Here is a 13765-nt window from a genome sequence, read left to right as displayed (position 1 = left end):
CATTGCTAGAGCAGATTCTTAGGTCAGAAATTGAAATGTATTTTCAGGATGTTCTACACTGGGAATTCATGTCAAATATTGAATCTTTAAATCTCTAGCAGTGAAGATGTGTTCCTGAGAAAGATATTATGTTTATAGTGCTTGCTTTCTGGATTTTAGGAAGTATCAGGTGAGGAGTTCATTGAGGTATAGAGTAGAGGAGGAAGTTACAGAATTTTCACTACCATGTTCATGCTTAGGTATGAGGTAGTTGAGGAAGTGCAGCCGGAAGTGAAAAGAGCTATAAGATGAGAGCCTTCATGTAATGGACTTCTTTGGTTCTCTAAATAACAAGCAAAGCACATGAGCCCTAAGACAAATTCTATCTGTTCTTATGTCTGCTCTCTACTGATATTCCCCCTCACCCTCTGTATCACTTCTGCAGAAAAAAAATACTTTTGTGTACTTGAATCTAGTTGCCTCCCTCCTTCCCCCACATACCTGAAGTCTTCCCTGATCTTGTTTTGGCATGTTTTCCTTGTATTGAGCTCCTCTTGCAAAAGAGTTTCTGTGTTCTGCTGCTTGAATTCTACAAAGGAAGCAAGACAGGTGTGCTCCTTAGAGCCAGCTGTGATTTCTTCATAGTTTTCTTTTGCCTTTCACGTCCCTACAGCTGAGATACCCTGTTTGTAGGAAGTGTAAACTTTTTTAGAAGGCCTGACGCTTTTGGGGAAAAATTGGAGTCAAGCAGCAGCCTTGTTTGGACTTGGTGAGATTTTTTTTTTTTTTTTTTTTTTTTTTTTTGTAATTTTGGTCTCTGTTTTCTCAAAGCCATTTGCAATTATTCATAGCTGTAGCTGCACATAAGGCTCACCAGGGGACCCTTTTTAAAATACATTTCCCTAAGTAAGCTCTTCGTTTTGAGATTCAGGTTTATTAGGTTGGATTGAAGCCAGAAATCTGCGTTTTGTTTTATTATTTTAGAGAGCAAGAGAGAGCATGCCAGCAGGGGAGAGGGGCAGAGGGAGGGAGAGAAAGAGAATCTTGAGCAGGCTCCATGCTCAGCACGGAGACCAACGTGGGGCTTTATCCCACGACCGGAGCCAAAATCAAGAATCAGACGCTCAACCAACTGAGCCGTCCAGGCGCCCCAGAAATCTGCATTTTATTTTATTTTATTTTATTTTTTAATTTTTTTTTTTTTTTAACGTTTTACTTATTTTTGAGATAGGGAGAGACAGAGCATGAACAGGGGAGGGTCAGAGAGAGGGAGACACAGAATCTGAAATAGGCTCCAGGCTCTGAGCTGTCAGCACAGAGCCTGACGCGGGGCTCGAACTCACGGACTGCGAGATCATGACCTGAGCCGAAGTCGGCCGCTCAACCGACTGAGCCACCCAGGCGCCCCGAAATCTGCATTTTAAAATATTGCAGATGGGGTGCCTAGCTATCTCAGTTGGTAGAGCATGTGACTTGGGTCGTGAGTTCGAGCTCCATGTTGGGCGTAGCTCTTAACATTAAAATACATGTGTGTGTGCGCGCGCGTGTGTGTGTGTATATTACAGGTGAGAAGAATCTGCTTTCCTAGTGCCCATTCTAATTTCTGAATGCTCAGGTAACTATCATCCTTCGTTCTCTGTATATTTGGTTAAGACCACATTTACTTCCCCTCAAAGTTTTTAGCTTCCCTCTACTGACTTCTTGACATTTCTGCCAAGCTCTGCATCACTTATCCTTAAAAGCAGCAGCTTCCTGGCTTTTAAGGGAGGGAGGGTGGGGACTTTTAATAGAAACTTGGTTTCCGGGGGTCTCAAGTGTGAAGCCTTCATTTCCTCCACCTGCCTTGCTTTGTCCTACAATCAGCTAGATCAAGACCGAGACGACCTCCTCTGGGGTTGGAGAGGAGTGGGGGTTGGGGAAGGAACTTGATTTAGATAAAGAGAAAAAGTGATGGGAGCTCGTGACTCAGAAGAGTGTTTGGTTCTGAGCTGTGTTTGGGGACTTCAAATCCTGGGAAGATAGGAGGAGATACAGTTCCTGGTGGTCTCTACATCTCATGTAGCTTTAAATTTCCTGGCATCCTCTTGGCCCTAGAAAGTTGATTCTGATCTCACAGTTGAAAAGTTTTTAGAGTAGGTAAGATGGTTGTATTGGGAAGTGTATTTTTTGTTATGTGTGTGGGAGTGTTGGGAGTGTCTCTATTATTATGTGCTAAAATGGCATACCCTTTGCTAGTCCAGCCCTTCACCTTTGTCTTTTTTAGTTAGCTTCTGTGCATTAGTGTTTAGGACCACCTTATCTTCTGTGGTCTGACTGGCATAAGCAGGCTCAGGAATAAACATGTTCAGATGAATTTCAGAAACTGGGACAGGGAGGTGACAGCTGTGTGTTGAAGCATTGCAGTGTTTCTGAGAGAAAAACCATCAGTTGCTGTCATTCACTCTGAGAGTATGAAATTGGAAGCCCACTTACCCTGGAGTGTTTCATAACCTTTACCTCTGGGAAGTCAAGGCCATGTCATTATTAATCTACCATTGCTTGAAAGCTCCCAGCCTCTGCTTTTCATCCTGACATCAGTCACGTGGCGGTGAGAGTCAGGAAAGTGCCCATAAAGCTCTTCCTTTTCTTTTTGCCTGACTCTTACCTTACATTCCCTTGGAAAATCAGACTGGCCTGAGAACTATTAACATTTTTGTATGATAATTCGTTTACAAAAGGGGACAGTTATTTGTTATTTTTGAAATGCAACCCATCTTGGCTCGCTCTTAGTCTCTGTTCTATCATTCCAGGCAAAAGACTTCTGAGAAAATAACTGTTAAAGTGAGGTAAATAAAATGGCAGAGTTTATGTCGTGATGGAAATATATAGGAGACTCTTACATTGAAGAGTGTTGAATGTGAAGAATAGCTGTCATTAAAACAGTTCTAGGAGAACAGCCTGCTCCAACTCATAGTAGTACCTGAGCTTCCCTGAAGTGTCTTTTTCTGCTTATAAGGATATCTCTGACTGAATTGTTTAGATTGAAATTTCTGCTTCTCAAACATGGTATAAGGAGGGATGATGAGTGATGAGCTGTTGCACTGACCAGGGAAAATGTCTGGCTTGGTTAATTCATTTGGTCTCCTCTGAGAATAGTGAGGATATCTTTTTTTTTTTTTTTTTTTTTTTTTTAATGTTTATTTTGGAGACAGGGAGAGACAGAGCATGAGTGGGGAAGGGCCAGAGAGAGAGGGAGACACAGAATCCAAAGCAGGCTCCAGGCTCTCACCTGTCAGCACAGAGCCTGACATGGGGCTGGAACTCACAAACCATGAAATCATGACCTGAGCCGAAGTCGGTTGTTCAACTGACTGAGCCACCTAGGCACCCCAGTAGTGAGGATATCTTACATTTAAATTCAGTAAATACTTTTGTTTTGTGTTTTGGGAATTACAGTTCCCTAAAAAAGTCTTGGTTACATTTGGGTCGCTGTTTTGTTTCTCCTAGTTGTTGTTGTTGTTGTTGCTGTTTCTTCTTCTTCTTCTTCTTCTTCTAAGATTTTATTTTTGGGGGCGCCTGGGTGGCTCAGTCTGTTAGGCATCCAACTCTTGCTTTCGGCTCAGGTCATGATCTCACTGTGTTGTGAGATCAAGCCCCTCTTTGGGTCCTGCACTGGGCGTGGAGCCTGCCTAAGATTGTTTCTCTCCCTCTGTCCCTCCTCTGCTCGTTCTGTCTCTCTCTCTCTCTCTCTAAAATACGTGTGTGTGAGGGGCGCCTGGGTGGCGCAGTCGGTTAAGCGTCCGACTTCAGCCAGGTCACGATCTCGCGGTCCGTGAGTTCGAGCCCCGCGTCAGGCTCTGGGCTGATGGCTCGGAGCCTGGAGCCTGTTTCCGATTCTGTGTCTCCCTCTCTCTCTGCCCCTCCCCTGTTCATGCTCTGTCTCTCTCTGTCCCAAAAATAAATAAACGTTGAAAAAAAAATTTAAAAAAAAATACGTGTGTGTGTGTGTATATGTTTTTATTTTACTTTATTATTTTATTTTTGAGAGAGAGAGAATCTTTTTGGGGGGGGTAGTTTCATTTTATTCTTAACAAAAGGAAAATTTAGGTTTAAGAGAAAGTCTTTTAGTTTGTTAAGACATGTTTGATGGTTAAAGTCTTTTTTTTTTATTTTATTTTTTTAAATTTACATCCAAATTAGCATATATAGAGAGAGAGAATCTTAAGCAGGCTCCATGCTCAGTGTGGAGCCCCGTGTGGGGCTTGATCCCTCAACCCTAGGATCACGACCTGAGCCAAAATCAAGAGTTGGACCTGTAACCAACTGAGGCCACCCAGGTGCCCCAGTATTTTATTTTTTTAAGTAATCTCTGTACCCAGAATGGGGCTTGAATTTACAACCCGTAGATCAAGAGTTGCATGCTCTACCAACTGAGCCAGCAAGCCACTCCTAGTTTCTTTTGATGATTCAGGATGGCATTGGTAATAAGATTGTATCTTGAAGATGCAGATTGGGTTTGGAAGATAACAAAGCTAGAATCTACTCCATCTTGGATATTCTTGCTACCCTTTGCCATAGAAAGAAACAATCACTTTAGAAAGCGTCTGTGAATTTCAGGCTGCTGATTGTTATAGCTGATCTTCCGTTTAGGACTTAATTCCTGGCTATAGTATATATATGCCATGCAAACCATTGACAAGAGCCCTTAATTTAATATGTCTAGTAATAACCTGGTACTTCCTTTTCCTCTCTTTTTCCTTCTTGGGGGCACTGAAGTGTTTTCTAATTAATCCCATTATATTTAGAGAGGAATAAGTTCTTTTTTTTTTTTTTAATGTTTATTTTTGAGAGAGCGCAAGCAGGGGAGGGACAGAGAGAGGGGGACAGAGGATCTGAAGAAGGCTCGGCGCTGACAGCAGTGAGACCAAACTCACAAACCATGAGGTCATGACCTGAGCCGAAGTTGGATGCTCAATCGACTGAACCACCCAGGTTCCCCGAGAGGAGTAAGTTCTTAAGGCACCAGCAGCAACCCTGTGACTAACTTCACTTCATCTTCTAAGCTTCTGTCTAGGGATCTGGGTAGTGGATCACTGTCTCTAGATCTCACCTTAATACTTCTCTCTCACCTTAATACTTCTGGCTAATAGAAATATTATCAAAACCTTTTACCAGAGACAGACCATACCATACATTTGGCTCCAAGTTTTATGGCTATCAATAGGAAAAAACACAGAGTGTTTCCAGTGATTCACAGGATTCAGAAGGTAAAAACTTACAAGTTGATCAGCAAAAGCATAATTATTTTACATCTGGGGACCAGAAAGAAAATTTCCCGATGGGTCCTCATAATGCAGTAATATAATAAACAATAGTATACATCTTTACCAGAACTCAGTCGTAAATTCATAAGTCCCATGAGGTTAAGGATCTTTGTCTTACTCATCTCTGTTCCCAATGCCAGAACAGTGCCTAACCTAGACACTAAGTAGATATTTGAATGACTAGTGGATGAATGGATTAATTTTGTGGTATTATTTAAAATGTTGATGGAGGAATGCCTGGGTGACTCAGTTGATTCCAATTGTTTTTTTAATTTTTTTTAATGTTTTTATTTATTTTTGAGATAGAGACAGAGCATGACCAGGGGAGGGGCAGAGAGAGAGAGGGAGACACAGAATCCAAAGCAGGCTCCAGGCTCTGAGCTGTCAGCACAGAGCCCGACGCGGGGCTCGAACTCACAGACTGCAAGATCATGACCTGAGCCGAAGTCGGCCGCTTAACTGACTGAGCCACCCAGGTGCCCAGATTCCAGTTCTTGATTTCAGCTCAGGTCATGATGGTTTGTGAGTTCAAGCCCCACATTAGGCTCCAAACTATCAATGGAAACTGATGTCTGTAATTCAGTGAAAGCAATTCCTCAGGGGCCTTTATAGTTAGTACCTAAGATTGGGTCTACAGAGTTAGAGTTTGGATCCTTGCTCTGTTCCCTTGGATATTATCTAGATATTTTTGGTGTTGTCATTAATTGTTAGATTTAATGAAATCAGTAAAGCCTGGCAGCATAAATTTTTTTTTAGGGTCTCAGAAGAAGATGGTTAATAATACTTATTGGAGAAGACTGGTTTTGTCTCATTACTTACTCTGCCACACTTTAACCCTAAATCTACTCATCATTCCAAATATTCATTCACTTTGCAGACAAAGGGAATTTCTTTGTTGTCTTGGTAATGGGTCTGATTCTTACCTACTTTTTTTTTTAATGTTTATGTTTAAGAGAAAGAGGCAGAGTGTGAGTAGTGGGAGGAACAGAAAGAGGGAAACACAGAATCTGAAGCAGGTTCCAGGCTCTGAGCTGTCAGCACAGAGCCCAATGCGGGGCTTGAACTCACAAACTGAGATCATGATCTGAGCTGAAGTTGGATGCTTAACCAACTGAGTCACCCATGTGTCCCTACTTTTTTTGTTTTAAGTTTTTATTTATTCGCTTAAGTAATCTCTGTACACAACTTGGGACTTGAATTCATGGTCCTGACATCAAGAATTGCATGGTCTTCAGACTGAACCAGCCAGGCACCCCAAGATTCTTACCTACTTTTTTTTTTTTTTTTAATTTTGAGAGAGAGAGAGAGACAGAATCTCAAGCAGGCCCCGCACTGTCAGTGCACAGCCCCACATGGGGCTCGAACCCACAAACTGTGAGATCATAACTTGAGATAAAATCAAGAGTCAGATGCTTAACTGACTGAGCCACCCAGGAGCCCCCTTACCTACTTTTGATGACTTTGCTTCTAATGTAGAAGATAAATAAATGGTATTATTATCTTCGGAATTTTGTTGGTGGTCTCAGACTTTGTTTCAAAGACCAGGAGGAAGGTTGCAGTAGAAATAATAGCTATCATTTATTGAATATTTATATAATAGTCCCTATATACAAGTGCTTTCACACATGTAATTTATATCTCAGGGTAGTCTTGAATGTCTCCGTCTTTTCTTTCTAGAAGGCATTGTTTTCTTTATGTTACCTGAGGATTTTCCAAATGTGAAAGGGAAACAAGAAAAGTGAATTTGGAAAGTTGAAGAATTTGTCTGAAGAGCTTAGTTTAGAACTATCTTATTCCATGATGGAAAATACATTGATAGTGATTCATGGGGATATTTGGCTTTTTAAATATATACCTTGCTTTCTGTCCTGTGTTTTGTATATGGGCTCTCTCATCTTTTGCACAACTCTCTTTCTTATTTTTATCAACGAGCTTTTAAAAAGAAAGACAAGGTAGTTATTGGGAGATAGAAGGATTATGTATGCTGAAATTACTGGCTATCAGTCAGTTGGCTTGCTCTTTAAATCTTGAGGATGGGGCAAGTGAAGTATATGGATCAATCTGAACATCCAGTGCCTGTGTTTAGTCAGTAAGGACAGGTTCCTTTTCTGGTTTTGGATATAAGTTGTATGTTTTGAGGAGTTTCCACTTGATAAGAAATAAGGGCATTTTAGATTCCAGCACTATTCTTCCCACACAGGAGCATACATGGGGAAAAAAAAGGATTTGTTAGTGGTTGAAGGTTTGCGGGAGGAAAGTGGGGGGAGAATCAAGACGGGAAAGGTTTGCAAATGCATATGACACTGAGCTAGAGGGGTCAGTGCTGCCTGCAGATGCACAACCCCATTTGTGCACTTGAGCATGGCCTGAGGGAGTATTGGCCTGATGAATGCAGAGAGAGATGCGTTTTGATCGAGGTAATTTCCCTCAGATGGGTCTCACCATCCCATGAATCAAAACCTGTCAGCAAGGAGCTAAAGATGGAGTGAAGTTTATTGTACGTTTGTTTCCATGCGACACCGTCACGCTAGAAGGGTCAAGTGAGAGAGATCATTAGAACTGTGTTGATTTACTGGGCCTGTTGTGCACTTTCCCTGCAGGGCAAGGAGGAAAGAGGCTTTAGGAGGGGAGCTGAGGGGCTCTGGGTGGGGAGGGAAGGGCAGGCATGCACAAAATAAATAAAACCCTCACTGGTCTCTGCGGGTGAGGGGTGGGCAGGCTGTTTGTAGGGGGTGGGAGGTGGGGGATCTGTATTGTTTTTTTTTCCCCCTAGAGCCCCTGGTAGATTTGCAGCAGATGCTCTGCCTGGATCTCCAGTAGAGATACTAAAGGTCTGATTAAAAAGGGAAGCTCATGGAGAACTCTCTGACCCTAGACTTAGTGGCTAGAGAAGTGTGCCCCCTCTCCTTTCTTTTCCTCCCTCAGTCTTTCCTCACCTCTTAGTTCAAAAGGAAGCACAGGAAATTTAATTTGGAAGTGAAAATCCCCATTTCAGGATGTAGCAAAATAGAGAACCAGAGGAAAGGCTGTCCCACACATTCTAAATAGACATAGGCTTTGTGATGAGATTTGTGAAGGGAGCGGCCCCAGGGTTTGCACGGGGGGGGGGGGGGGGGGGGGGGGGGGGGGAAGGGAAGGGCTGTGTTTCAAAAGTACCATCTCCCTGTCTGTAATTTGAACTTGCTAAAAGTACCCCTACCTCTGAATTGAATGAAAATAAGTATATAGTGATAGTTCAGCAATATACGATCTAGTCTTGCCTTTCCTCATGACGGGTGTGGATGCTCCTTTTATTATCCCTAATACCGTGCTTGGCCTGGAGACTTCATGAAATTGAGAGCTTTCATCTAGAATATTCTATAGAGATTCTCATTTTGAGTGCTCCATTTTTATCTTACTTTTATCTAAATGGTGGTAGATGAAATCAAGAAAACTTTTCCTAGTGACTTTGGTAAGGAAAAATATATGAGAGCTGTGTTCATTGGAAACCTTCCTAATTCTTTTATTACAGTTCAACAGATGGAGTAGCCAGTTAGGCAAAATTAGAAACAAATTCAGTTGAGAAAATCTTTAGTATAAGATTACGAACTGGAGTCCTTTCCCTAGATCCCTAGTTAGTTACAGTGTGGAGGCATATGTTATGGTAGAAAAGAGGATGGGATCCTAGCATTGACCCAGGTTATTTGATATGGAAATTGTTGAAGTAGTTTACAACTACCTTTAGCTAAGGGTCCTAGTAATCCATCTTCCTTTAGGAATTAAGCAGTTCTTCCATTCTGCTACTGTTCTCCAAAGAAATGCTTATGTGAGATACCTGAGGAAATGGTAAAGTTAGGAAAGTGGGTTGAGTAAAATGTCCTGGGTTCCATTCCTGGCTCTGCCACTTACTATTTGTGAGACTTTGGTCAGGTTACTTAATTTCTCCAAGTCTTAGTTTTCTTATCTATGAAATGAATTTAGTCATAGTGCCTACTATGTATGTAATAGTACATACCTATTTAGTACAAACTTACCGTGTTTGAGATTATTATAAGAAGTAAATGAGGGGTGCCTGGCTGGCTCAGTTGGAAGAGCATGCAGCTCTTGATCTTAGGGTCTTGAGTTCAGGCCCCATGTTAGGAGTAGAGTTACTAAAAAAATTAATTAATTTTAAAAGTAAGGGTGCCTGGGTGACTCAGTTAAGCATCCAACTCTTGATATCCGCTCAGGTCTTGATATCAGGGTCGTGTGTGAGTTCAAGCCCTGCACTGGGCTCCATGCTGGGTTTGAAGCCTACTAAAAAAAAAAAAGTAAATGAGATAACTGCATGTAAAGAACTTCATACAGTACCTGGCATATAGTACGCACTCAGATGTTAGTGACAGTAATATCATTATTTTAATTTATGATTATTACAAACAAGAATACTTTTTTTCTTCAAACCTGGCTCAGTGTTTTACAGTAGTTTAGATTGCATCAATTATGTGCCCACTATGGACTTGCTGCTGGTTATAATGAAAAAGGCAGAAAAAGAAAAACTATGTAGGCAATATTTTTTTCTTAGTAATACACTATGATTAAGTGAGAACTTGTGTGTGTTGGATACTTCAGTCTTTCATAGCCACCAACTTTTCTTGGCTCCTTTCTTTTTCTTTCTTTTTTTAAGTTTATTTATTTATTTTGAGAGAGAGAGAGAGACCGTGCACAGGAGGGGCAGAGAGCAAGAATCCCACCCAGGCTCTGCACTGTCCGCGCGGAGCCTGATGTGGGGTTTGAACTCATGAACCGAAGAGATTATGACCTGAGCTGAAATCGAGTCAGGAGCTTAACTGACTGAGCCATTCAGGCACCCCTCTTGACTTCTTTCTAACTTACTAGAACGCAGGTACAGCAAAAGGGAGAAAATAAACATGTTTCTCAAGCTGAAAGAACCAAAGTAAGACCAAGAAAGTATTCCTGCCTACTGTGTTCGGAGAACTGGACTAGTTAAACAAATTAAATGCAGAAGGTTGGATAGCTGCCCTGTTTTTGGCCAAAGTGGTGGCTTCTGTGGTCATAGGAACAAAGGCAACTCCTTGGGGATGAGAGTTAGAGGTTTTAAAAAATTCCTGTGTTTCTTGGGCACCTGGGTGGCTCAGTCATTTAAGAGTCCGACTCTTGGTTTTGGCTCAGGTCGTGATCTCGTGGTTTTGTGAGTTCCAGCGCAGCATCGGGCTCTGTGCTGACAGAGTGGAGCCTGCTTGAGATTCTCTCTCTCCCTCTCTCTTTCACGCTGTCTCTGTCTCTCTCAAAAATAAAATTTAAAAAAATTAATGTGTTTCTGTAGATCTCTTGATTGCCTTTCTTTTGACTGTCTTATACAACCTACTTTCAGACTGCAGGATATGAACTCTCTGGGGTTTAAAAAAAAAAAATTAGCTCAGGAGCATCACACAGAAGTATGTTCGAAAGTTTGTTTGAACTATTGACTTGACCTTATATTGGTTACCTTTTGTAAATAAAGTCAAAGAAACTGTCCTAGCCCTTGGTGAGGGTGCGTATGTATGTATGGAGTAGAGGGTCTCATGAGATATACGGAGAGGATAGGATCTTTGTCTAGATGTGTGCCAAATTCTTTAAAATCCTTCTGGATGGAAGAACACCCAGGGAGCCCATCTGATTTTATATGGTTTTTTTTTTTCTTTTTTTTTTTTTTTTTAATTTTTTTTTTTAAGTTTATTTATTTTTGAGACAGAGACAGAGCATGAACAGGGGAGGGGCAGAGAGAGAGGGAGACACAGAATCGGAAGCAGGCTGCAGACTCTGAGCCATCAACCCAGAGCCCGATGTGGGGCTCGAACTCACGGACCGCGAGATCGTGACCTGAGCTGAAGTCGGACGCTTAACCGACTGAGCCACCCAGGCGTCCCTGATTTTATATGTTTACTAATCCCAGGGCTGTGGTTTTGATTATTGGTGATTGGGTGTGGGGGGGAAGGTGGAAAAGGAGAAAATAATTTTGTTTTGTTTTTGTTTTAAGATTTTTGTTTTAAATAATCTTTATATTCAACGTGGGGCTCGAATTTACAGCCTTGAGATCAAGAGTTGGATACACCAAGCCAGCCAGGTGCCCCGAAAATAACTGTTTAAAGTAGGGTAAATAAATTGGCAGGGTTTAGGTCCTGATGAGAATATATATGAGCCTCTTAACATTGAACAGTGTTAGATGTGAACATTAGCTCAGTCATTAAAATAGCTATAGGAGAATGACCAGCTCTAATGCATACTAGCTGTAATATTCTCTCCAGTTATAGGGCAGATATCATAAATCTCTTAGAAGCTTGGGAAAGGTCCAGAGCATCTTTTCTCTTAGATGACTGCAGCTAATTTCTTGACTCCCCTTTTTTCAAAATCATTTCAAACTATTCAGAGCCTTCTGTGACTTTGCTGGGCATTCATAATGCTTGGCTTTCTTTGTATGTTCTTCAGAAACATCATTCTGGTGTCTTTCCCTTCTAATCCTTGGCAAGTAAATGGAACTTGTAAGCAGTGTTCAACAAATAGTTTGGGTGTCTCCTACTAACCTTTTGTCCTTAGGTGTTACTGAAGCCTCAGTGTTCCATATGTCTGAATTACAGAAGTTTTTTCACAGAAATTTGTTGTATGGGTATTTTGTTTGTTTTTTTGACTCCACGTGTCTTATGAATATTGAGGCCCTACTTAAAATTAAGTTTTTTGTCATTCTTAGGGATGGCATACTGTATGCTTGCTTGTTCAGTTTCCTGTTTTTTTCTGTTTGTGTGATAACTTAGTTCTTAGTGCAAGATTGGTTGGCATATTGTGACCATTAAGTTATAATTTCATTCTCTTTTGTCTTGTGAGTGGAAGCTCACTTGTTTCAGTCCTCTTCTTTGTCCCTGAACAGTCTGAAGATGATGAGAAACTGAAAAAGAGGAAGGAGCGATTTGGGATTGTCACAAGTTCGGCTGGAACAGGAACCACAGAGGATACAGAGGTAAAATATACCTAGACTGCTTCATAGAACCCTTGAAAGGAAGTGAGGGTGAAGAAACATTATTTCCCCAGCCTACTACTACTACTAATTACTACCTTTTTTTTTTTTTTTTTTTAAGTAGGCTCCACACCCAACTTGGGGCTCAAACTCACCACCCTGAGACCAAGAGTCAGGTGCCCCTCCCTGGCCTTTTTTTTTTTTTTTTTTTTAAAGTTTATTTATTTTGAGAGGCAGGGGCAGAGAGGGAGGGAGAGAGAGAATCCCAAGCAGGCTTCACACTGCCAGCGTAGAGCCCAATGCAGGGCTCGAACCCATGAACCATGAGATCACGACCTTAGCTGAAATCTAGAGTTGGACAGTCAACCTACTGAGCCACCCAGGTGCCCCTTCCTCAGCATACTACTTAAGTGCCCAAGTAATAAGATCTTTTGTTCTTTGCTTGATATCTGTTTGGATAAAGTGGCCACACTGAATTCCATTAGTACATTTAATTCGGTGTTAAAGCCAATTAGCCTAGAAAGGAGCACAAGATTTGGAATCACAGAAGCTTGGATTTGAAAAGTGTTTTTGCCACTTAGTATTACTTACAAGTTATGGCACTTTTCTGAGCCTCAGTTTCATCATCTGGGAAGTAGAGATAATACCTACCTCAGAGTGGTATTTTAAGCATGAAATTATTCTATGTAAAAAGGGATGATTCTATGTAAAATGCTTGACACAAAGCCTATCATATTATATTTAGTAAGTAACAATGTGTTTGATTATGTGCTTGGCGTATTTCTTTGATCATTTAGTGAAGACCATATCCAACTCAGACACTAGTTGTACCTAACTCCCCTCTGGTCAGTGGACTCAAATGAGACTTCTTGTTCTTACCACTTTATTTATAGTTTTTTTGTTTTTAATTTTTTTTTTTAAGTTTATTTATTTATTTATTTTGAGAGAGTGCATGGGAGGGGCAGAGAGAGAGAAAGAGAAAGAGAAAGAGAAAGAGAAAGAGAAAGAGAATATCCCAAGCAGGCTCTGCACTGAACTCACGAACTGTGAGATCATGAGCTGAGTCAAGATCAAGAGTCAGGGTGCTTAACCAACTGTGCCACCAAGGGGGCCTCTGTTGTTTGTTTTTTAAAGACTTGTGTTTATCCACCGGAGTAACTCACTGAGTTAGCTGAGACCCTGAGCACTGGCAAAACTACTCAGAGCTTTGACAGACAATATTGATTTGGTTTAAATTTAAATTTAAGAGTATCAGTAATGGGGGTCCTGGCTCAGTAGAGCATGGGACTCTTGATCTCAGATCATGAGTTCCAGCTCTACCTTGAGCATAGAAATTATTAAAAAAAAAAAAAAAGGTATTTATAATGGAGACCAAGTATCACCTGAGGTTTACATAAAGAACTGTTGAAATAATATGTTTAGAATTCTAGGGGAGCGCCTGGGTGGCGCAGTCGGTTGAGCGTCCGACTTCAGCCAGGTCACAATCTCGCGGTCCGGGAGTTCAAGCCCCGCG

The 13765-nt window shown here is 41.3% G+C and overlaps 1 protein-coding gene across 2 annotated transcripts in view; it reads left to right on the top strand.

Annotated features, from left to right (window-relative positions):
- SARNP (SAP domain containing ribonucleoprotein) overlaps positions 1-13765 on the top strand; it is a 55925-nt gene that overhangs the window by 33173 nt on the left and 8987 nt on the right. For both annotated transcript variants that reach the window (XR_007154238.1, XM_047868579.1), the window contains exon 10: positions 12166-12255. Coding sequence is in view for 1 of the 2 variants with exons in the window: in XM_047868579.1 (XP_047724535.1) it covers positions 12166-12255 (90 nt within the window). In the remaining variant the exon portion in view is untranslated. The remainder of the gene's footprint in view (positions 1-12165; positions 12256-13765) is intronic.

This window comes from Prionailurus viverrinus, chromosome B4 (genome assembly GCF_022837055.1).
Source record: "Prionailurus viverrinus isolate Anna chromosome B4, UM_Priviv_1.0, whole genome shotgun sequence".
Taxonomy (NCBI): Eukaryota; Metazoa; Chordata; class Mammalia; order Carnivora; family Felidae; genus Prionailurus; species Prionailurus viverrinus.
The sequence above is the reverse complement of the archived record's forward strand: the minus strand, read 5'-3'. Positions and strand labels throughout refer to the sequence as shown.